This window comes from Theobroma cacao, chromosome 5 (genome assembly GCF_053813885.1).
Source record: "Theobroma cacao isolate CCN51 chromosome 5, ASM5381388v1, whole genome shotgun sequence".
Lineage (NCBI taxonomy): Eukaryota > Viridiplantae > Streptophyta > Magnoliopsida > Malvales > Malvaceae > Theobroma > Theobroma cacao.
This window is the reverse complement of record NC_142643.1, coordinates 37,642,344-37,666,478: the sequence shown is the minus strand read 5'-3', so window position 1 is coordinate 37,666,478 and position 24,135 is coordinate 37,642,344. Positions and strand designations below refer to the sequence as shown.

At 35.1% G+C, this 24,135-nt stretch overlaps 2 protein-coding genes across 2 annotated transcripts; both read left to right on the top strand.

Moving 5' to 3' along the window:
* The first annotated feature begins 4 nt into the window (after positions 1–4).
* On the top strand, positions 5–11,647 carry LOC18599226 (FAD-linked oxidases family protein). The gene is made up of 18 exons (XM_018121615.2): positions 5–398; positions 538–640; positions 744–844; positions 2,080–2,128; positions 2,464–2,556; positions 2,973–3,087; positions 3,241–3,301; positions 4,794–4,830; positions 4,903–4,964; positions 5,511–5,607; positions 7,739–7,813; positions 7,884–7,992; positions 8,404–8,513; positions 10,025–10,087; positions 10,215–10,294; positions 10,432–10,562; positions 10,794–10,837; positions 11,244–11,647. The coding sequence occupies exons 1-18, from the start codon at positions 118–120 to the stop codon at positions 11,361–11,363; spliced, it is 1,731 nt and encodes a 576-aa protein (XP_017977104.2). The 5' UTR covers positions 5–117; the 3' UTR covers positions 11,364–11,647.
* Positions 11,648–13,904: 2,257 nt separating this feature from the next.
* LOC18599225 (alpha/beta-Hydrolases superfamily protein) lies at positions 13,905–18,597 on the top strand. The gene is made up of 2 exons (XM_007029101.3): positions 13,905–14,786; positions 18,069–18,597. The coding sequence occupies exons 1-2, from the start codon at positions 14,044–14,046 to the stop codon at positions 18,373–18,375; spliced, it is 1,050 nt and encodes a 349-aa protein (XP_007029163.3). The 5' UTR covers positions 13,905–14,043; the 3' UTR covers positions 18,376–18,597.
* Positions 18,598–24,135: the final 5,538 nt, after the last annotated feature.

The window sequence follows — 24,135 nt, the reverse complement described above, 5'->3', positions numbered from 1 at the left end:
TCAAAGCATGTATCTTACACTTAAAAAAAGGCAACAACAGGCGTAAACGACTGTCCAACGTAAAAAGGGTCGTACTTCTTACTTCCTTGGACTCTAATCGACTTCCAGCTTGTAAGCATGGCCTTCTCGTTTTGGCTTGCTCGTTTGCGTTTGCTTTCTTGTTCGAAGAAATCTGCGGTCCCCAATGCTTCCCGTCAGTCTTCTTACCTTTACAAATTTCAGTTCAGTGGTTCTCAAAGGAACGTGCCATCCACCACAGCTGAAAAAACCAAAACCCAGTTTTTTTCATGGTCAAGCTCTTTGCTTCCTTTGGCTCTTGCTGTTTCAGCTGGGTCCCTCGCTTTTCAAGCCCAGAACACTCAGCCTTCTCTATGTGAACCCACTAATATCGATTCTCGGTCTGTTTTTTTTTTTTAAATTTAATTTTTGGGTAATACTTGTCATTTTTATTGAATAAGATGTGATTTTCAACTGTTGTTAGACTACAAATTTTAAACTTTTCTTTTATTTTTTTATTAGATAAGATGTGATTTTCAGGAAAGTGAGCATTGGAGGGAAGACAAGCACAGAGTTTGTGGTGAAGGGCATTCACAAAGATGTTCCACAAGAGCTTATTGATGAATTGATGGCTATCTGCCAAGTATTTACCTTCTTTTAATTTATTTTTGGGTGCTTCATAGTTTTGATTCACTGCAAGTTTTAGGAATAATTGGTGAAATGAGTAAAATTTTGACATTGTACAGGATAATTTGACTTTGGATTATGATGAAAGATTCTACCATGGAAAGCCACAGAACAGCTTCCACAAAGCTGTGAATATTCCTGATGTGGTTGTTTTCCCTAGGTGAGACTGATTCTTGATCTTCAAGGTTCAAAATCTTATCACAATTTTTTGTGGTTAAGCTTTTGGAGTGGTTTTATAATTATTATTCCTTACTTTGATGTGTAAGCGTCTACTATTTGTTCTTTTACTTTTTCATTTTTTGTTGTAAAGTAAAAAAAAAAGCATAAATAAAAGCAAGAGCGTATTTGGTTAAAAACTTTCCATATTGAGGTAAAATTAGGGTTTTCTTATTCATAGAAGTCAAGTACTTTAATTTTTAATTCTTCAAATATAATTTTTTTATGTCCAAAAACATCAAAAAGTGAGTGGCTAAAGCAAAAGGTTAGTTTGCGTTTCCTTATGAGCACTATAATTCTATTCAAACTAATTATTAAAAACAAAATAGACGATTACACATAGTAGTCCTGCTAATTAATTTTCATGGGTTTGAAAGTCCATTTTATTTGTTGTAGGCGCAGAAGTGGAGAAAGGCATGATACTTGTGGTAGTAGTTGTTAATTAAGGTGGATGTACTTGTAAAGTCACAGCATTTTGATAATAGATTTCTGAACTATATAAGAGTGTTAGAAGTGATTGATGAAACAATTCTTAGAATGTTTAAGAAACACCTAAAGAAATTGGCATATTTTAGACTTTAGACATCTTTGATAAAGTCTTTGACGTGCACCTTCTTTCCTTCAAAGGCATGTTTAACTATGTATGTGTGCACTATTAGGTAAGAATAGCCATTACAAACCCAAATTAGGGTGGGCTTTGCTTTGTGGTTCTTTTGTTAAGAACTCTTCGGTTTGTATATCTGACGTCTAGTGCATGCCACATTTGAGTCCGTTGTTTTCTTTTTGTGGTGCAACTAAGAGTATGAGCGTGTAGCAAAATTAGATTTTTGGTTCTTTTTTAGGTTTTTTTTTTTTTCTGGTAGCCTTTAAAGAACCATTTGAATAGGTAATCATTTGATTTTATAATAGGATTTTAGCTGTAACAAGTTATTTCTCTAATACCAGAGACAGGTGTTTTGCTCAGATATATGGGTAAATGTTAAGTGAAAAATTATCTCATATAATTCTAGCATGCAACCTTTTAATTTGAATAAATGAATTGCATTTCCCATGGTGCTTTTTATACAAATGGTGAAGTGCATGAGACTTTGGACTCCTGAGGAAGTTAGAGAACAGCTCAGCATATATCTTTATCTGCATTTCTTTTCTGTCAACATCAATTCACAATTCAATTCGCAGGTCTGAGGAGGAAGTTTCCCAGATTGTCAAGTCTTGTGACAAATATAAGGTCTGTTTCTTCATTTGTCTGTAAGCTTATAAAAGATGCATTACTGTTCCTTTTCTATTTCAAGTATATCTTTTAATTTGGAATATTTGCCATTAAAAATTTGGTATCCTCTTTAGAATTGAATGGTCCGTGATATAAAATTTGGTGCTTGTGCATAGTACGATTTTGGTTAATGACTACGATGTCTCTTGCTAAATCTTACAATTAAAACCAGGTGATACAAGTGATACATATTTTATTGTCTAGTTTATAAACTTTGCCAGGGTATAATATAAAAGTCTTGGCTGTTCTTGAGCAAGTGTAAAATTTTAATTGTTTGTTTATGTTGCAATCAGGTTCCTATTGTACCATATGGTGGAGCTACATCCATTGAGGGGCACACTTTGTCTCCTAACGGAGGTGTTTGCATTGACATGACCTTAATGAAGGTATAAATAATCTCTTTTTCTGGGTAAATTCAAAAAATAAAGATCGAAATGATCTCTTTTTGATTCTGTACTATGCGGTTGTGCAATACTGTTAATTGTGCTTCTTATTCTATTTAGTGTGCTGTATACTCAGGCTGCTAGTGGAAGCATCTAACTGCAGCTTGTCCTGTGGCATGGGCTTTGTTAACATCTTGTGATTATAGTGCTCATTCTGGACATTGTTTATATAATTCAATTTGTAAATTACATTCTTTGGGCAAATATTGCGTTCAAGTTTGCAATTAATTTTATGGCAGAAATCATTACTGTTGCTTATCCTATAAATTGATGAAAAATACATTAATATGGAAATCTTCTTTTGTTTTCATTTTTTAATTTACAGTAATAGTTATAGCTGTTATTGTTTGAATTTATAGAGAGTTAAAGCCTTACATATTGAGGACATGGATGTTATTGTTGAGCCTGGAATTGGATGGATGGAACTTAATGAATACTTGGAGCCTTACGGTCTATTCTTTCCTCTTGATCCAGGTCAGATTGCTATATGAAATTCTTGCCACATTTCTTTCTAATGTGAAAATAACCTATAACATTTTTTTGCTCCACTTGATAAAAGCACCTCATTTATCAATTATTTGTTGGCTTGCGTGTAATGTTATCATCTTAAAACATGTTGACCTGCAGGGCCCGGTGCAACAATAGGGGGAATGTGTGCAACACGTTGCTCTGGATCTTTAGCTGTGAGGTAGTCACTATGCTTCAACTGATTGTTATCTCAGCTACTGTATTTACGTTATGCTATGTGTAAATCCACTCCCTGATAGCAAAACAAAAGGTTGTCTTTTCTATATCTATTAGCTACTTGATGCATCCTCTCTTTCTTTGCCTTCTCTAGTTTTCTCCTCAGTCTATTGTAAAAATTGCATCTGAGAACTCTCGCACTGAGGCTTAGTATGATTTTCATTTAAGCAATTTAGTGTGTCAAGCAAGTGTATTCAGATTTGCGATAAAGTTGTTATTTCTCCTGGAACATGTATATCTCTGTTGCGAATGTAGATGGAGACTGCCCTAGACAAAAGGTTTTGAATTGGCTTCAGCATTGTGTTCAAGCTTCTGAAAGAATTACCACGCTTTGATTCCCTGCCAAAACATTTTCTCAATTTAGACACATACATTTTCAATGCCTATGTAGTGCATGTACTTGTCAGTTCCATCATGGGTTCAGCACATGTTAGAATGTTTTCTTGTAGGCCTTTGTGTGCTTTTTGATAAAGAAAATCAGCAAATGCTTGCAAGCCACATAGTGAGGAGTCAGCTAGTGTTATCACTGACCCTTTTCAGAAAAATAGTAGTGGTTTAAACTTTTCCTTACTTTGGGGGAAAATTTTTAAGATTGCAGTATTATGATACTGCATTGTAAAATGCATGCCTGTGCATTGTATACAATATTGATACCGTGTCTTGGCTAGATAGGTTGGATTCCATCTGTTTCCAGAAGAAATTTCATTATTTCCAGCACATTGCAGTCATCTAAATTGCCTCTAGCTGTTATAACCTCCACCTTTTGGATGGCAGCATTCGTGCTGATGCCTTTCTAGGTTGGAAGGTCAATATTGAATAGCATCTCGATTATACCATTCCACATGGTGCCAGCATCGTAGAATACTACCTAATTTATTTTAAGAACCATCAAGGAAGGCTATATGCTTTTTCTTAATTATCATCTTTCAGAATTGAACACTACGCTAGCAATTGATTAATCTTTCCTTATAAATGTGATCCTTTGATGGGATTGGTTAAGAACATGGAAATGCTGAGATTTGAAATATTAACACCTTGGAGATTTCTTATTCTAAAGGAACTAGAGGATCGTTGAACAAAGTATTTTACTTCTTAAAGATTTTAGTCCCTTGATTTGTCTATTCCTATGATTTCAAGATGCTGCAAGCAAGAATGCTTCTCTAAAATGGGTAAAAGTATTCTTTATTTATGCTTATGTTGGTAAAAGGACGGCTACATGTAGATGTTTGGTTGTAATATTTCTTCTGCTTTATTGTTTTCTCCTTGATGAAACAATCATTAACACTTGTGCTTTATCGAAATATAAAAAAAAAATCATTAAAACTTGCATCAAGCAGATGATCAATCAGTTGCTCTTATCACTTTGTTAAATGTATATAATATTTAAATGGTTTTCTTTGTTTATTGGATTTAATGATTTTGCTTTTAGCATGTAGGTATGGCACAATGCGTGACAATGTCATCAGTCTCAAGGTTTGTTAATTACTCTTTTGACGGATTAACTTGTTAATGAGTGAATTATTTCTTACACTTTGTACATCCCAGGTAGTCCTTGCCAATGGAGATATTGTCAAGACGGCGTCTCGTGCTCGAAAGAGCGCTGCTGGGTCTGTTCTCCTATGTCCTTCAACCAATACTTTCTTTTTGTTCCATATCCTCTCCCCCCTGGTCCGAATTATATATGTAGCATAGTCATTCCATTTGCACTCTTAAAGGTCTGGGAATCAACCCTTTTCTGTTTGATGAAGTTGTTTATGAGTTTGAGTGAAAGAGAAATATTCACTAACTTTAAGTTGAAGCTAGGCTAGGTCTTATCGGCAACAAGTTTAATTTGCTTATCAAGCATGGTCATGTTGCTTTAATCATATGTAGTCATTCTTTTCTTTTTTTCTTGCATTCCTCTACTTTTTTATGCTTTTAAAGTCTTATTCTTTATTTGTTCAGTAAAAACTCCCCTTTTTTAGTCCAAGTTTTTACTGCTTTAGGGATGGCTAGTGTGATATGGTAATTTTACATGCAAAAGATTACTTTATCAGCAATTTATTCTGAATGTCTTTTCCTTTTTTCTACTGTAAAGAATATGTATGTCTATCTATATTTATTTATTTTCAATTTTTGTATGCTGTTATTCTCATTGGATTTGCATGTCTTAGGTATGATTTGACTCGCTTGATGATTGGAAGTGAGGGAACCCTGGGTGTGATAACGGAAGTCACTTTACGGCTTCAGAAAATTCCAGAGCATTCAGTGGTAAATTGATCTTTCTCTGCTTAAAGGCATTTCTTTTGTGATTTAAACTTGTTTCCTTTGAATAATGGGCTATCAAATGTACAATGATTTGGCACTTCTATTTTCTCATTGACTCTATTCAACTCTAATCTTTGCCATGTAAAGTTTGTTCTGTGAGTGAACCATTTAGTTTGTCCATAGATGCTTATCGCATAAGACGCATTGAAGTAATCAGCTTCAAATAATGATTATGAGAGAATTAAAGTTCGATTTAATTGTTTTTGTTGTTGTTGGTGGTTTTTTTTTTTTTTTTTGGAAAGATATGATTTAGTTGAATCTGATTACAAAAGAATGGCTGGAAACTGAAAAGGATGGTGCTGGAAACTTATAGCAGCAGGATTAGGTTTTGATGAAATATTTGGATAGTTGAATTCATTGTAGTTGATTGTAAAATATGTGGAGGATTTAAGGTTGGAGAGTTTAAGGAAGCAAGTTTGACATTGGCTTCAAATAAGGAAGAAATCAAGTTTTATGGAACTACTAGTTTATTATGAACTTCAGAGTTACTATAGATGCATAAGAGTTAGAAGTGTAAGCAAGTAGAAGAATGAGAGAAAATAGCCTATCCTTCAACCTGAAATCTCCAAGAACTTATCATCGATTCAAATTCTTAAATTCAACTTTATAAATTCTTAAAACACAAATATGCCGGAACAACTGAAGATAAAAATTTTTAGATTCAGGAAAAACCCAACTGAAATAAACTAAAGGCCATATAAAACATCCTAGGAATGAAATAGATTCAAGATAAGATCCAGTGAACCTCAATTAAGGCTCATTCCAGCGAACTAGAAAACAACCAAAAACATGCATTGAATTCCAGCAAACCAGAAAACAACCAAAAATATGCATTGTACGGTGAAGCCTTATTAAATTAATGAACTATTGGAGCAATGATTTAGCAAGTACCGGCAAAACTTTAATAAAAAGGACTTCTTATATGTTGAAGAACTCAAGGATTTGGTCCTTGGCTTCAAAAGAACATAATCTTTAACTATCCAAGCTAACGTTATTCCACCAGCTTGACTTGTGAGTCACAATCTATTACTTATGATTTCCATTATATTAGCAAAATGATTAGGAATACAACATGCTAGAAAGAGATGGCGAAAATTTTGAATTTAAACAAAAGCTGGAAAATTTGAGAATGAGCAAGAATGTCTGAACAAAAAATCTAATGAAAATTTTTTTAGTGTTATGAAAAATGTTCTTTGATTTTTGGATGTCACAAGTATTCAGTGCATACCCAATGAATGAGAAAGCATATATCTGTCTTTCTTCTTTAATGAGACAGTACTTTTAGTTTGCTTTTTGAATTCATGTTTGCAATTAGAATTCAGATTCCACGTTGTTACTTCTTTCTTGTGATTTTTTCCAACAACATTTATATGTCAAAATTCTTAAGTAAAATTGAAAGATTTGAAATTGGAATCAATCCCTTTGGTTCATTGTTGTTCAGTTATAACTTTATTCTTTCACAAGATTGTAAGATTTGTTTCTTTATTGGAGGGATTGGTCAATACTGTTTGGGTAGATGAGTCGTGTTTATAGTGCATTTTCTCCATCAAATTATTTGTAAATATTGGCTATTGCAGAATGATTGGTTCCATTTTCATTGAGTTGGCATTCTTCACTGTCATAAACACATCTTTTCTTGCCTCCCCTTTCTTTCCCTCTTTCCTCGCAGAATCAAAGTGATAGCTTTGAAATAACTAGCTCTCAAAGGGGTGGTTTTCTCATTTTGTACTTGTCATTCCCTTCAACTGACAGTTTCTTCACATATTTCAGAAAATAGAGAAAGAGTTATTAGCTCCAAGTTCTTCTTTTGATGATTATTTCAGTGAATTTGCTAAATCGATGACAAGCACATTTTGAATTTCTTGAGGAGTGCAACCCTTCTCAATCTGCTCCTCGTACTAATAATTCTCAACTGGAATTGTCTTTGACAATCAATTGACTCTTGCTCTTGTATTTATACTATTATAGTTTCTTTTTCTTTTTTTTTTGATAGATTTTTTTGGTTAGTTTTTCTAATATCGTATGTGAGATCTTAATATTTATGCTTTTGTTGATTGATTTGATAATACTACAGGTTGCAATGTGCAACTTCCCTACAATTAAGGATGCAGCAGATGTTGCTATTGCCACTATGTTGTCTGGTATACAGGTAGGGTTATATTTTAAAATTTTTTGCTTTTATTCAAATTATTTATCTGATTTTCTTTCATATTCTTTAGGTGTCAAGGGTAGAATTATTGGATGAGGTCCAAGTAAGGGCTGTCAATATTGCTAATGGGAAGAATTTGCCTGAAGTTCCAACTCTGATGTTTGAATTTATAGGCACTGGTGAGTGGCAGGATATCTCCCTTTTCTCTTTTTGAATCTCTGCTACTTTGCATAGAAAGGTTTAGCCTTATTAGTTCATTTGAACTTTTTCCTACAAACAAATTGACAAGGAATTTGGCATTTTGTGTCCTATTCTAACATGGTGTTCTAGTCTTAATTATCTGAAACTGGATAGTTTCTTAAGTGATGATCCTTATATTTTGTTTGTCTATGGACCTTAGTACATCCATGATTATTTGTCATAAAGCAAGAAATATAAAAGAAACAGAAGATAAAGGAGAAAATGCACTTCTGATTTGGCAAGATTTTTGAGCCAAAGCCTGAGTCACCCTGCCTTAATCTTGTTGTCATATTTAAGGTTTCTTCTTTTCACTTGTGATGGATCCTAATCTGTTTATTACTGTTTGTTAGAGGCATACTCTCTTGAGCAAACTAAAATTGTTCAAAGAATTGTTTCTGAGCACAATGGCTCAGATTTTGTTTTTGCGGAAGATCCCCAAGCTAAAAAGGAACTTTGGAAGGTAACATAACTTTATTCCTGCAGAGTGGTTGGGACTTTAGTTGTGTGTTTTTGGCTGATAACTTGTTTTGCAAAGTCTATTTTCCTTTTTAAGGCTTATCATCTCCTTCATTTTAGTTATATTTAGTGAAGATGAATTTTGATTTCGTATTCAGTTATGTGTTAAAACTTGGTTGGCATCTTACAACATCTTTTTCAGTAATTCCTTTTATGATAATATTTTGAATCCCTGGTAAAATCCTCCAGATTTACAAGTCAGTGTCCTGATTAAGAACTTATGGGTTTTATTTATAAATGAGTAGAAGTGAAACTATTTTTGGCTAACATTTTGGTCATTACCATGCCATTTGACAAAACCACGTGTGGAGGGCATTTCAAAGATTAGAAAGAAGTATGAAGGACTTCTTTCTGCGAGGAACCAATGACTGATACATTTGACTTTGGTTAAGTGAGTGCCTGAGTATGTATTACATTTAGGTATATATTGAATGGAAAAGCCAAGAATGATATTGAAAGTAGAGACATGGCCTGATTTAGTTTATAATAACTCAGCGTACTATCACAAACGCTTTCACCACAAGCCATGATCATATTGCTTAGGTGGGTTGACTACACCTAAGATGGTTAAGTGACCATGCAGTTTCAGTTTCTACCATTGTCCTGATCATAATATGGATTTTATTAGAAAGAAATTAATTATACAGTTTGTCTCTATGGACAAGCGGGTTTAGTTTGATGTCAGTGGGAAAGACAAGGTACAGATGCAATAATGCATGCCAAGGATAATATTATACTTGCTCATGAAAGGTAGAAATGGAAAGGTGGGAAAAGGGGTTTTAGGGGGGTGGGGATTGTTATTTTCAGATTGAATTTGCTTGTGAGTGGAAAGCAATGAAGCTATTTCAAAGCTATTGATGCAATTATTTGACATAGAATGCCCCAGCTTGGCTTCCTTTCCCAGCCCATGATATATTTAAGCATGTAGAATAGGTTGTTGCATGTTGAAGACCTTGCGAAACCTCAAATCAGAATCTATTGGCACTCTGGGTTAATTTTTAGCTTTCCAACCCTGTATCGATCTTGAAACATTGAAGCAGGACTGAATTGTCTTGTTATGTTCAATAAGTCGGGACTTGCTATTACTGACTTAAATCACCTCCAACATCTGTGCTTTCTGACAATTCTTTCTGTATATTTATTAATTTCATGCTTCTAAATAAGGTATTGGGTCATAGGTAATTTCTGTATATTTTGCTTGTCAATTCTCTTGTACAGGACTTAGGTTATTGCTGGCTAATTTTTGTACGCCAGTTCCAGAGTAGGATCCTGGGCTGATTTTTGCCAGGTTTCCTCTCCTTTTGTGTACATGGGTTCTCCCCTTTTGATATGAATACATTTCATATTTAATCTTCAAAAAAAAAAAGAGACAAAAAGGTGTTGGGTCATAGACTTCATCCAAATATATCTATGCTATTTATTCTTATCTTCTGTAATATATTTGGTTCCTTGCAGATCAGGAAGGAAGCACTATGGGCATGCTTTGCAATGGAACCTAATTTTGAAGCAATGATTTCTGTAAGTTGAACTAAATGGATGGCAAATTAATCTCAATATGATCTTTAAAAATCATTGAATTGCCATTTCTCAATTTCTGGAGGTTGGAAGAAGCCTCTTTACCAAAATTTTCTTTCTCTTTGTGTAGGATGTTTGTGTTCCTCTATCACACCTTGCGGAATTAATATCAAGGTCCAAGCAAGAGTTGGATGCGTCATCACTGGTTTGGTACATTCATGAATGTTATCTCATGGGATTTTTTATTTGAGGGAGAAGGAGGGGGGGGGGGGCGTGTCTGGTGTTGCTTTTGTTCACTTGACCTGATTCCCAAAATGTACTGATGCTTTTCTTTTTCATAATTACAGTACAGTTATTGCCCATGCTGGTGATGGGAACTTTCACACGGTTATTCTCTTTGATCCTAACCAAGAAGAGCAGAGGAGGGAAGCTGAAAGGCTAAACCAATTTATGGTTTATACAGCTTTGTCAATGGAAGGTACATCCTCTCTTCTTGGTGCAATATAAGTTTACTCCTGGCAATGAATGATTGAGGCTAATTCTAATCATACTATGCAGACATTGGTAATTAGAATTATTTTTGTTAGCTTCACATTTATCTTTGGTGTACACTGTAAGGGATATTATAATACAGGTTCATGCATACTGTTGAACAGCTGAATCAGTTCTAATCCTAAAACCTAGTGTCCATGATCTTGTAATTGAGCAGGAACATGCACTGGTGAACATGGTGTTGGCACAGGGAAAATGAAGGTATTTCTCTCTGTTTTATTGAATTTCACACAGTTTAACTTAGGCTGCTAAGATGCCACTCTTTTAGCGGTTTTTCCATTGAGGTCGCCATCACAGCCAAGACTTTTTATTTATTACCATTAGTGTGAGAATGAACAAGTTTCTTCATGATAACTCACTTGTGCAGTCTAGGCCACATGGCTTTCATCATCTATAGGATATATTCACACAAGTCACATTGTCAAAAGTTGAAGATTTAAGGTGTCTTCAATTTCATAGTGCTGTGCTGTTTGTTTTGACAACAAAAATGAAACTTCTGTATTCTTAATGTTCAGCAGTTGTTACCCAGTTCTAAAAACTGAGTTTCTTGTCTATGTTTATGAAAGCATAGTTATTGATTTGATGATATTTTGCTTTATTTTTCCAGTATCTTGAAAAGGAGCTTGGAATAGAAGCTTTAAAGACAATGAAAAGAATCAAAGAAGCTTTAGATCCTAACAATATCATGAATCCAGGAAAGCTAATTCCTCCTCATGTTTGTTTCTAAGAGCACTCTCCATCTGCTAATCCTTTGCTCTTGGTGGAATAGACATGCACCCCATGCAGTGGCTGTTCTGTTAATCATACTGAAGTTGCTATTCCTCTTTGTTCCAACTCAAGCCTCAGTCTCTATTGGCAGAATATGAGTGAGCAGTGATGTTGCTGTCATCCTCCTTGTTTTGTTTGCAATACACCCCTGGCTACCTGCTGATGTCTGGAATGAAATAAAACCCTCCCTGTAAACTAACAATAAATTAGCATGAAAAATAATAAGATTTCCATTCCAAGATAGATATCTTTTTCTTTTTCTTTTTTCGATTAAGCCATTGTTCCTTTCGGTTTTCTTCCTTAAAAGTTGTCAAGAAATTTACATCTGCTTTGGATGTGTAGTAGCTTCTTGTCCCAGTATCACCTAGGTGTATGCTAAAACACTAAAGGGTGCAAAGTAAGTGAGCTATATTAAGTGGCTAATCCAGGACCTGCGCCGTCGGTCTACACCTGGTTGCACCTCAATAACCAACTTCATGCCAGCTTGGGTTTTGATAAGTCTCTCTCTCTCTCTTTTCATTGTGGAAGAGTTTGGTCTGAGGTAGCACTCAGAACGACCCCCCTTCCATGTTCCTTTCCCATCTGCACAACCCCTTTTCTAAGGCTATCCAGGCGTTGTCCATATCAATAAAAATAATGTTGACTGCACTCCCACCCCCACCTCCCCCTCCCCCTCCACCTCCCCCCGCACTAAATTGCAAGTAAGGATATAAGTTCAACTGTTGAAGTCAATGTAGGGAAAATGACAAAACTAGGATGCGACAAACTAGAACTCCTAGATTCTGGTGGTGCTTTTAAAAAGTTTTTTGTTTTTGTTTACAAAGGATCAAATCTTCACGATTGTTTGCTGACCCAATAACCAATTGATTCCTAAGTTGAATTCGAAATTGCTGGATTGATTTGGCAGCCTATTGATTGATTCAATGCTCTCATAGACTGAAACAGATACAAAGGAATGAAAAAGACTGATACAATGACAGCAGCAGTAACCCTAAATCCTAGACTTTCTAAAGCCCATCAATTCATAACTTTATCTATCTAACGATACATTCAATTTGACACAGCCTAAAACCATTAATATCCACTCTTTTTCCACAGTATTGTAAGCCATTTTGAGCCTCGGCTAATGCTCCATTGTCGATTCATCATCCCAACAATTTAACCCTTTTTCCTCCATTGTCGATTCATCATCCCAACAATGACCGGCGGCAACAACACCATTGACAGTTCACCACTTACCGCACTTCTGCAACTAACGTTAGCATCATCCAAAGAGGTACTTGGTGGCATATAACGCTGATCAGTCATTAAAATCAACAAGTTTATATACTTACTTTCCTTTGTCCTAAGATATATAGCTATGTAACTTACCGATACTTAGAATTTTTTACTTTATATTAGAGGTTTTAAATTGGAATGTAGAAATGAACAGAGTGGAATTTAAATGGGGACGTGAAAAGACTACCTTCTAACACTACCCACACTCTTTTTTTAAAACTATTTGCTAGCCTAACATCGTTTGGCCAACATGCAAGACAACACCGAAAGTTGAGCACCGATCATTGCGGTGCATTCCAAAACTTATCCATATTGTGACTAATATATGATATAGGGACCCTTGCTTTGTGCATTCGCGTAGGAAGCTACTAGCTAGGCATCCGTACTCTCTATTATACCACTAATGTATAGGTTTTCTTCTGCATAACCTCCGGCTACTTCTAATGGATGGCCTGCCTTCCATTAACTCAAATGGAATAGAATAAGCTAATTACACAAGGTTATAGTTTGTAGAGTTTAAAACAACTATTATCAGTACAGGATAATAATCCCTCTGTCCTCGATGGGGAAAGACTGAGATTGGAAAAGAGGTGTCTCTAGTCTATTGTGTAGCTTAGGATCTTTTTCTGCCAAAACCATTAACAAGGGTATTACTGTGTCCCTCTATTATTCTTGTTGTTAAGCAAAAAGAATTCCCTTTGGTCCATTGACCAGGCTACATGACAGGCCACTGTCTAGAATCTTGTTGTTAATTGAGAGTTTGCCAACGAAGAAATGGTAATTAACTAATTATAAGTTAACACCTTCAGTCAGTTTAAACTATTGCCTGTCTTCGTGCTTGAAAATATATGCTTTTCACTTACATGTTATATGAATGAATAGGTAAAAAGGAACAAAGGGATTGCAGATGTAATTAGGTTCTGAAATGTTTAGAAATTCTTTACTTTATTTTTTTTAAAAAAAAATTATTTCATTTCAAGTTTGGACGGCATCTTAATCAAATCAAATTATCAGATACATTTCCATTTCTTCTAAAGCCTTATTATAAACTTTCTAAGAGAAAGAGTACTTTTTTTTTTCTTAAAGATTAAAAAAAAAAAAAAACCTTGGGAACCATTGGCGGGTTTTGCTATCAAACAAGAATGGGAAATTCCATTCCAAATAACGTTACCAGAGCCACCAAGCTCATCTATGGTCCATATTCAAAAAGATGAACAACCAATGACCATGAAATCATGTGGCACCACCCCCCAATTGATATGAATATCCATTGAATTTACTCTATCACCCTTTCCATTCCACAGTTTCTCCACTTTCACCCCTTCCCCTCATTCTCTATATAAAACCCACCATTGCCAACCATGCATCTCACACAACAAACTGAGACAACCCAAAAGAGAGAGAGAGGTAGCCCCCTTAAAAGAAAAATCATGGGTTCCTTTCCTCACGTAGTGGAAGACTGCATGGGAGTCCTCCAAGTCTTGAGTGATGGCACCGTTTTCAGGTCCAAAAACATACAATTCAACATGCCTGTCATCGATGAAAAATCTGTTCATTTCAAAGATGCCATGTTTGACAAAAGCCACAACCTCTATCTCCGACTTTACAAGCCTACATCAGCATCTGTTCCAGGCAACAATAATAAGCTCCCCATCATCATTTTCATTCATGGTGGTGGTTTTTGCCTAGGCTCTCGCATGTGGCCTACCTGTCACAGTTCCTGCCTACGCCTATCGTCGGGGCTCAACGCGCTGGTCGTCGCGCCGGACTACAGGTTGGCCCCGGAGCATAGGCTGCCGGCAGCCATGGATGATGCAGCCAGTGCCATGAAGTGGTTGCAGGGTCAAGCTTTGAGTGGAAATACTAATGATGCATGGTTCGGCAGTGGTGAGGTTGACTTTGACCAGGTTTTTGTCGTGGGCGATTCATCGGGTGGCAATATTGCACACCATTTGGCAGTTAGGTTGGGTGCTGGTTCGACAGAGTTGGCTCCGGTTCGAGTACGAGGTTATGTGCTGTTGGCACCATTTTTTGGTGGGGTGGTCAGGACAAAGTCAGAGGATGGGCCTAGCGAGGCTTTGTTGAACCTTGAGATACTCGACAGGTATTGTCAAGGTTCCTTAATTACTCTACATACAGTAACAATATTGACAGCAACGTCCATACATAACATATAGAATAGACCATAGTAATAGTATTAAGGCCTCAAGTTTTGGTTTTATTTGGATTTCGTCTTTTATTACTTGTTTCCATTTCTTGAACTTGATCTCAAATTTAGACATTTGAATGCACATAATTCATCCTAATACCTGTTTTTCCCAATGAAAAATCTCAAATATTTTGGTTCTCAGGATGCCAGCTTTGCATAGGATCCTAGTCAAACCACACACATTTATATGCCCTTTTGGTACTAAGATTATATAATAATATAGGACGGAGAGAGTTGGGCTCTTTCTATTTGGAAATGATCATAAAGCACACGACCAATGTTTTGTACTAGTTTGCAATGGGGTTTGCTTGGAACAAAAACTTATATAGAAAAAGAGTAGTTGGACAGATTGGGGTTGCTTTTCTTGGCGTTGTCTTTTGGGACTGTTTCTTTGTGGATTCGATTGGACCACATGAATTCATAGAAAGCTGGAGGGAGTGCCCACTTGATTCGTGACCTTACTCTTATGATCAAAACCCACCCACCATAAGCACGAGAGCCGTTTACATCTCATCTTTTGTAGCCTTCTTCAATTCCCTCCGATTTGACCTCTTCTCTCTTGCAATCACCCAAAGGTCATTTCTTCGTTTTTGCTCTCTCTCTCTCTCTCTCTCTCTCTATATATATATATATATATATATATATATATATAACAAAATAAAACAAAACCCTAAATTCTTGTCTGCAATGTAGAGAACATTTGAACAATTAATATAGGTATAGGCAAGCGTAAGCAGAGATCACAAGAAGATCAGAAAACCGTGAAGTATAGTATACAATTTGGGGTGGGAAGAAAAGTATAGACAAAGGGATTTCCCCGGCCGAAACATGGTGCAAGAAATGCAGGCTTTCGTGCGGGCTCCTGTCAATAGAAAGGCCAATTCCAGCTACACGACAAAATATCAATCAACTTTAGACATGTTTGTCACTTGCTTTTGCTTATAATAGATTATAATAATACTCTTAATGGATTAAAGATTATCTTTAATCAAGTATTAGTAGAAATTAATTAATATTATTTAATTAGGATAAGTTGGCACTAGAAGATTAGAAATCCCAATACATCAAAAAATATACATTGGGTTTGAACTATATAAAATGAAAGTTGTTTTTTTTAAATGATATGAAAAAGTCTCAAATTCTAACAATTAAAAATATCTTTTTAGAGATGCATTAGAAAAATAATAAAAAAATTCATTTATTTATTTTAAAATAAAGGTGTCATGAGTCGAGTAAGGTCGGGTTTGGTTTATTAGGGTATCTTTTTTAAGAGTCATGCTCGAGCTTAGTTTAGCCTACTCATTTGACAATTATTTTATTATCTAGACTTTGATAATGACAACAGGTAAAGTACTTACTAATTTTTAAGTATTTGAACTTAAATTCAATTAAAATTTAACTATCCATGTCCTATCCGAATGTGATTAAAAATCAACATAAAATATTAAAATTTGATTATGAATACTTACAAAAAATCCTAATGCCAACTCAAAAAAAAAATTTAAAATAGATTTTTAAGTATATTATTAATGAAAATTAAATTAGTAAGTTAAAATTAATTAATAGAAATAAAATCATACTTAGAATAATTATGATTTTTTTAGTAAGTATTTTGTTAATTAAGTAATTTGTTATATGAAAATAAAATTTAATATTAAAAATTATTATTTATATACAAATTCAAGTACGGGATACTCTAAAGATAATTACTTGATCTTATTCAAATCCGTTGTCAATTATTAGTTTTATTACCTAATCTTTATCTAAACTTAACTATAAGATAAGATTAGATATCTAATTATAAAATATCAATTATTACTCTACCTAATCCAAAACATGTCAGATCTGCGACCTGATCTTTGAACAACCTTACTTTAAACCCATTTGACCATTGAAGTTGTTGTATAAAATTAAAAACAGCAGCGTAGATGACTAACAGATGTCTTATCTTTAGATGATTTAGTTGTGTTGTACAGATTACAACGTGACTAAATTCAAATATTTAATCATGCCCCCTACAGTTTAAGGCCAAAACTTTGAGCACGGGTCGCGATCATGGAAAGTAAATACAGACCACTTGGCTACTTTTTAGTGGACTTTCTCCATGGAGCCGAAACCTTCCACGTTTGCTGAACCTTTTTTAAAATAAATAAATATCCTTTGGATTATACTAACTTAATTTCTTAGCTGATTATTGGTTTATATGGATTATGTCTCATCATCAACTATTCTATCTTTCTTCTACTATATGATACCGTATTCTTATCATCAACACCTAACTCTTAACATAATTTTCAATCACAATGTCTACAACTAAATAATTGTAATCACAACTCAAGAATTCTTAACATATATGATATTACTATTATATATGATGAAAAAAAATCTTTTGATAAATGAACAATAAAAGAACCGGGCACATATAACTAAATAAAATCTAAGTATGGTGAATCTTAATCATGAATTTAAAGTTTTGGGATATTTGTTTTATTCTGAAACAATACCTCATCAATGATTTTTTTTGTTTTCTTAATACATATCCACAAGGTCACATTGGTTATGTTTAATAAGTGTATGTGGCTCTGAATCAGCCTCCGGGGCATTATGATCAGCCTGTTTTTGCAAATATATCTCTGTACGAACGTGTGCCATTATTGAAAATTTAATTTTATATGCAGGCAATATACCATGTTCCTGATCATGATAGCAAACTAACAATTAGATGAAGACTAGTGCTTAGTTTCCTTGGCGGCACTCCCTAGAACATATGAGATTGTGCCTTATCTAAATTCATCAGTGATCTCTCTCTTTATCCTTCAAAAGAGGTCCTTCAATACCTTTCTTTCAATAGCTATCAGAAACTTTTTTTTTTTTTGTCTTTAATGATGGTTATGAGAGACTTTAGGGAAAGTACTCCAATTATAGGAAACTTCTCTCTCAGCGTGACAATTTGGAGTTTGGTATGATTCGTTCTTTTGTGGTTCACTTGACTAGGTCGTCGGTACTGATGTCATGTAAATCCCATCAAATACTATTTAGCTGTTGGTTTTGCCACAATCTTCATGTTATTGCTTTTAGAGAACCGTATGGAAACTGTTATAATACAATGTTCATGTAATTCTTTATTATAATATATTGGGGTAGCCTTAAGGTGGTTTTCTCTGATGTAAAAACCAGGTTTTGGAGGCTGTCAATGCCAATTGGAGAGACAAGAGACCACCCTTTGGCAAACCCATTTGGTCCGTGGAGCCCTCGCCTTGAAACAGTGACCCTCGACCCCATCTTGGTCATTGTAGGGGGCAATGAGTTGTTGAAAGACAGGGCTGAGGACTATGCCAGAAGACTAAAAGATATGGGGAAGAAGATTGAATACGTTGAATTTGAAGGAAAGGAACACGGTTATTTCAATTGCGATCCGCACTCTGATGCTACAAATCAAACCCTGCAAGTTATCAGCCGATTTATGTCTGACAACTCTAGCTGAAGATGATCAGGTGCCGCCGGTTCATCGGCTTTGGGAATTTGTATTAGCTAGTAGCTATAACATGTAATTTTTTTTGTTCTGTGGCAACTATCCTGGAAAGATTACTAGATAATATTCCATGCACACGGTCCTAGGAAATTATATTAACTTTTTTTGTGTGTATGACTGTGAGGTTATGTTCTTGGTCATTGTATAATTGAATCGTGTTGTTAAATTTTCTCTGTTTCTTTCCTTGATAATTGATCCTTTTTTGTTTTCAATCGACATGTATAAGCCCAACTTCATGTCTCCTGGATTTCAAGCAATGTCACAATCAGAACAATGGGTTGATCCTTATTTTTCATTACCTCTTGTAATGATCTATTGTTCTATCAAGCTCTGTAAAAGTTTTTGGTCTGTTGGCCATTGAGCTGAGTATGACCATACATGTGTTGGAGGGAAATTGAAGAAGATAAAGATCCATCAGCCTCTTCATTCACACTTGCACAGCAGATAATTCCTATTCCAGATAATCACAGGAATGAGTCATTCTTTGCCCCAAATTTATAGGTGATTGGCCATCCAATGATTTCCAAGTTGAAAAGATGTTTTCATAGCACCAATTCCTCAAAAGGCTACCCCAAAGAGATTCATTTGCAATATTCTGTATTATAAAGCTTGTGTTGAAAGACCACCTCAATCTTGCCTCCCCACAGAGGGTCTCAAAAGGGGATAATTAACATATCCCAAATCCTACATCCTTACCAAATTAACCAAAGGGCCAATTCTACTTTCCCATACAAGAGGTCTCAGAAAGGGGATAAGACCCTAACATTTGCACTTGTTAGCCTCCTCTTCCAGGTCTCAGGCAAATGTTACTGGTGTCAATCCTCCATTCTCGCCTTTGAAACATGAGAGCTGATTTTTATTGAGGAAATAGGCCCATCAAAATATCTTTCCAACTTGGAGATTGAACCGTTGGGTGGTTAATCATCAAGCTTCTTTCTCAATATTTACAAGCAAACCAACGAGTTAACTCAAACACCTAATGCAGATAGTGTTAAGTAGAACTGTTGGTTGATGATGAAATATATCCTCCAACTGTCATTTTCTATATATCTTTTGTCCGACAAAGCACGTGTGCCCCTTTGAATACATTTGCTTCTTCTGGATCACAAACAATGAAAAGATGAATTTCATTCCTAGTGCTCTGAATTGGGATTCTAATTTTTATATATATGCCTCCAATAATGTTAGATTGGACACCATAATCTCAGTCATTGATTACCAATTAACTCTTGCCAAATTTAATATAATAATTTTATATATATATGTGGGGATTGATTGATGTAATTGTGACTAAAAAGATGCCCTTCTGAGTTCATAATCTATGAACACTTGCAAATATTGAATAAACATTACAAAAGATAAAGTTAGGATCCCTTCTTAAACTTTTCCACTAAAATCATTTGTTAATCTGTAACTATTTCCTCTTTCTACTACATGTTCAAAACCAATAATTGCTTTCCTTAGTCAAACCCTTTCTATATATATATATTTAATAAAAGATTTTGCAATGGCTTTTCTTTTCAAAGAAGATTTAGGTAGGTCCAAAATCCACGTGAATTGAATTCCCTAATTAAAAAACAATAGCAAGTATTCTCATGCATGACCATATAAAAGACTAGAACTAATGTAAAATTTAATGATAAAGTTATTTCCTCATTTTGGGTCCATTAGCATTAGGTGATCATTTTCACCCTTTTCATCCTAATAAAAGTATTTGTTATTGCCTATCTATTAACATGTTTGTACTTTAGCCTATAAGACAAGGGAAGTCCTAAGCACACCTCAGTCCAATAAGACCGTTCAAGGGAGCTATTTTAATTTTGTCAAAGAATTTTTCAAAGTAATATCAATTGCTTTTGTTTCTCGTAATACACTAAATTACTTAGTATAGTTTTACAGTAATAATTCAATAAAACTTAAAAAATTTAACATAAAATATTAAATAAAATAAATTCATTTTTCTTGATTGAATAAAAGAGAATTATAAACATTGTATATACATAATATTGCGGTTTTACTGGCAAATTAAACGAAAATAAGAGAGCTAAAACTTACAACTTGGAAGGGATGTATATGTTGTGTAATCTAATTTTAAGTCCATAGAGTGGGCCTCGAGGCCACTTTGTAGCTTCATTACAGGCCTACGAGACCACTAAATAAGCGGCCGACCTCATCCCTTCACCATGCCAGAAGCAAGAGAAGAAAGCATAGAAACAATGGGGTCATTTTGTTTTTCCGGAATAAAATCTATTAATTTCCCATAATATTATTTTCTCTGATAAAGAGATAATAATTCTACTACCAATTATTCATTATACGGAAACAATAAATAATAAATTTATAAATATGTGTCAGAACTATTGTACGATAACATTTGCTTTTTCTTATTCAACAAATTCGGGTTTTAGCTTCTTCTTTTTTTTTGCATGCATGCATGCATTATTTTGTTGGGGTTGTAATGGACCTACATGGACATCAAATCTAAGGTTTTAACAATAGATCTGATAAAAGAAAAATCATTTAACAATTTGAGAAAAGGGTTTCTCTTGTAATTTTGAAGAAGGTTTGACAAAAGCACACACTCTTGTTATAGTATTGTGCCATATGAGGCCATCTATGCCTATTGCCTACAAGGTGGGAGATAGTCTTGAAGATTAATATACATGTAGTTCTTAGAATGCCATTCTAGGGTTTTAAAACTTCATGAAATTTTAGAGATTAAGTGGATGTATAGTCTTGGAGATTAATATACATGTAGTTCTTAGAATGCCATTCTAGGGTGTTAAAACTTCATGAAATTTTAGAGATCAAGTGGATGTAATTAATTAAGCAAATCAACCCCAACCCCAGATATTAGATACATATTATAGACACCCTAGCTTGTTAGGCTACCTTAATTTGTACTTTGTTCTGGAATGTGTAACAGGAATGGTGAGTAAGGGGGGTTACCGAAAAGATCTAAGGGATTTAGTGACATGTAACAGAAATGGTGATGGTGCACTGAGCCAAGGCATAGAAAGCTTGCAGGCCCAAAGTCTGCATCATCAGCATATGTGGTCTTTAATGGTGGATTGGATCTGGGTTTAACATTAAAGGCTGAGATGAATGTAAGGCCCTGTTGTTTGATAGGTTAATTTAATCTGAGAGTCTGGAGTGTGTGCTGCTGCTGGTAATCAGTTTGACAGAATGTGGAATGTCTGCTGCTGCTGGTTATCTGGTTGATAGAAAGTGGTTCCTGATGACTAAAAGTTAAAAGCGGACTGTGAACACTCTGAAACACCTCTTGGATTCATAGGCTGCTGCGAGTGATATCTGCTTGGCTGAATGACAGTAAAAGAAATTCTTAAAGTAGGGTGGTTAAGTTTGCGGCCGAGTTGCTTGAGATGCTGCAAATGGAAATTGAAATGTTATGATGGCACGCCATGTTCTGCGGCCGAGCAGTTGGGAGAAGTTGATTGTAAATAGCTTCAGGGTGCAATTTATGGCTCTGCTATGTGCTTTGTGGGTTAGGCAGAGAATTTGTTGAAATTGAGGTCTGAAGTTGCAGAACATGGGGCTAGAAGGAGGCACGAACCTGCACATGATGCCACTAACTTACTGGTTGATAATTGCTTTCAGTTTTTTTTTTCTTTTATTTCTCTTAGTTGTTGCATGTTGTGTGCCCACTAACCATGATGTAAAGGAACTATCTACAGTACATTTAGTGCTTAAGTGGTTCCGATGTTATTGCTTTCTATTTTCTTTTGTTAACTACTTGTATTTAAATCACCAAGAACTTTAATGCAGTTGTTATCTTCTTCCTTATACAGATAGTTCTCTTTTCTGATTTTTGAGCTTTCTCTTAAGAATACCTAAAATTTTAACATGATATCAAAACAATTATCTTAAGGGATTGTGTTCGTGTAAAATCACTTTAAAAAATCCAAATTAGTTTTTCTTCCTTACCTTTTACTGTCTATCTTTGAAATGACAAGAAAATGGCTTTTGCAAATTTTAATGCTGCTGCTCCATCCATTTTTACAGGAGAAAATCACTCAATATGGGTAGTAAAAATGAAGGCGTATCTTTGTGCGTTCGATCTTTAGGAAATTGTTGAAGTTGGTGAAAATCCTCCTGAGATGAGGCAATCAAACCCAACAATAGCACAGTTAGAGCATTATAGCGAAGAAATTACGAAAATGTATAAAACTTTATGTTGTATTCATTCTACTGTTTTCGACTAGATTTTTACTCATATAATGGATTGTGAGTTTGCAGAAGCATATGATAGGTTGAAGGTTGAGTTCCATGGCAGTGATACGACCCATCAAATACAAGTCCTAAATCTGCTAAGAGAGTTCAAAGTATTGAAGATGAAGGATGAGAAAGTGTGAAAGACTACTCAGTGAACATTTTGAAAATAGTCAATCAATTGAGATTACTTGGGAAAAATTTACCAAAGAGAAGAATAGTGAACAAATTCCTTGTAAGCCTACTAGAGAAATTTAAGGCCAAGATATCTTCTCTGGAGGACTCGAAGCATATGTCCGCATTGACTATAACAGAACTCATAAATGCTCTTTCAGCTCAAGAGCAAAGAAGGGCCTTGAGGCAAAAAGATCATGTAGAAAATGCTTTATTGGCACGAGCAAGTGAGTAGAAAAATGGTGATAAGAAATAGGGTAAGCAAAAGGTTCAGTACCCTCCCTGTTCTTACTGTAAAAAATGCAACCATACTGAGTGTTTTTGCTGGTACAGACCAAATGTTACATGCAAGTCTTGTAACCAGCTTGGTTATGTGGAGAAAGTTTGCAAGAATAAAACCAATCGAGAAAAAGAAAAAGCTGCTATTGCCGAGGAAGTAGTCGAGGAACATGAGGTGAATGAGGAGGTGTTATTCATGGCCAAGAAATCCGAGAGGTCAAGAAGCTCTAGTGTTTGGCTTATTGACAGTGCGTGTTCCAATCATATAACTGGAAATGCAAATAATTTTATTTTCTTGAGTGAGAATTACAAGTTTCAAGTGGAGATTGGTAATGGTGAAAATCTCAAAATTCTTGGGCATGGGACAGTTGGAGTGCAAACTCCCTCAGGTATTAAATCTATTTCAAATGTTCATTTTGGACCTGAAACTAATCAAAACCTGTTGAGTGTTGGTCAGCTTGTTGAAGAAAATTATACTTTGCTATTCAAAGAGAAAATGTGTACAATCTTTGACTCCTTTGGTGTTAAGTTGCTGTCAGTTTAAATGAAAAACAAACGTTTTCCACTTGATTGGTTAAAGATGGAAGACAAAGCATATCAGTGTGTGACCAATGATGCCAAATTATGGCATAGGAGGCTCCTCCATGTTGATTATACTTCCATGAAGCATATGGCACCTGCTGGTTTGGACAAGAACTTCCCTATACCAGTTAAATAGGAAGATGTTTGTGGTACTTGTCTCCATGAAAACCAGACTAGATCATTATTTCCCAAGAGCAGTTTGACTCAAACTACAGAAAGATTTCAATTGCTACACTCCGATGTTGGTGGACTTGATGGTGCTGTTATGGTGGATTTCAAAGAATCAAATGAAGAATCAAGGAGCAAAGTGGATGTCTGCAACATAGACCTCTAGGAGGTGTGTTGAAATTGAGGTCTGAAGTCGCAGAAAATGGGGCAAGAAGGAGGCACAAACCTCCACATGATGCCACTAACTTACTGGTGGATAGTTGCTTTCAGTTTTTTTTC

Bases quoted from the DNA above. Each gene is read 5' to 3' on its own strand.
- LOC18599226 (XM_018121615.2), top strand. From the start codon at position 118: ATGGCCTTCTCGTTTTGGCTTGCTCGTTTGCGTTTGCTTTCTTGTTCG. The intron at 399-537 runs GTCTGTTTTTTT...TGTGATTTTCAG, and splicing joins CCCACTAATATCGATTCTCG to GAAAGTGAGCATTGGAGGGA. The intron at 2,129-2,463 runs GTCTGTTTCTTC...TGTTGCAATCAG, and splicing joins AGTCTTGTGACAAATATAAG to GTTCCTATTGTACCATATGG.
- LOC18599225 (XM_007029101.3), top strand. From the start codon at position 14,044: ATGCATCTCACACAACAAACTGAGACAACCCAAAAGAGAGAGAGAGGT. The intron at 14,787-18,068 runs GTATTGTCAAGG...TGTAAAAACCAG, and splicing joins AACCTTGAGATACTCGACAG to GTTTTGGAGGCTGTCAATGC.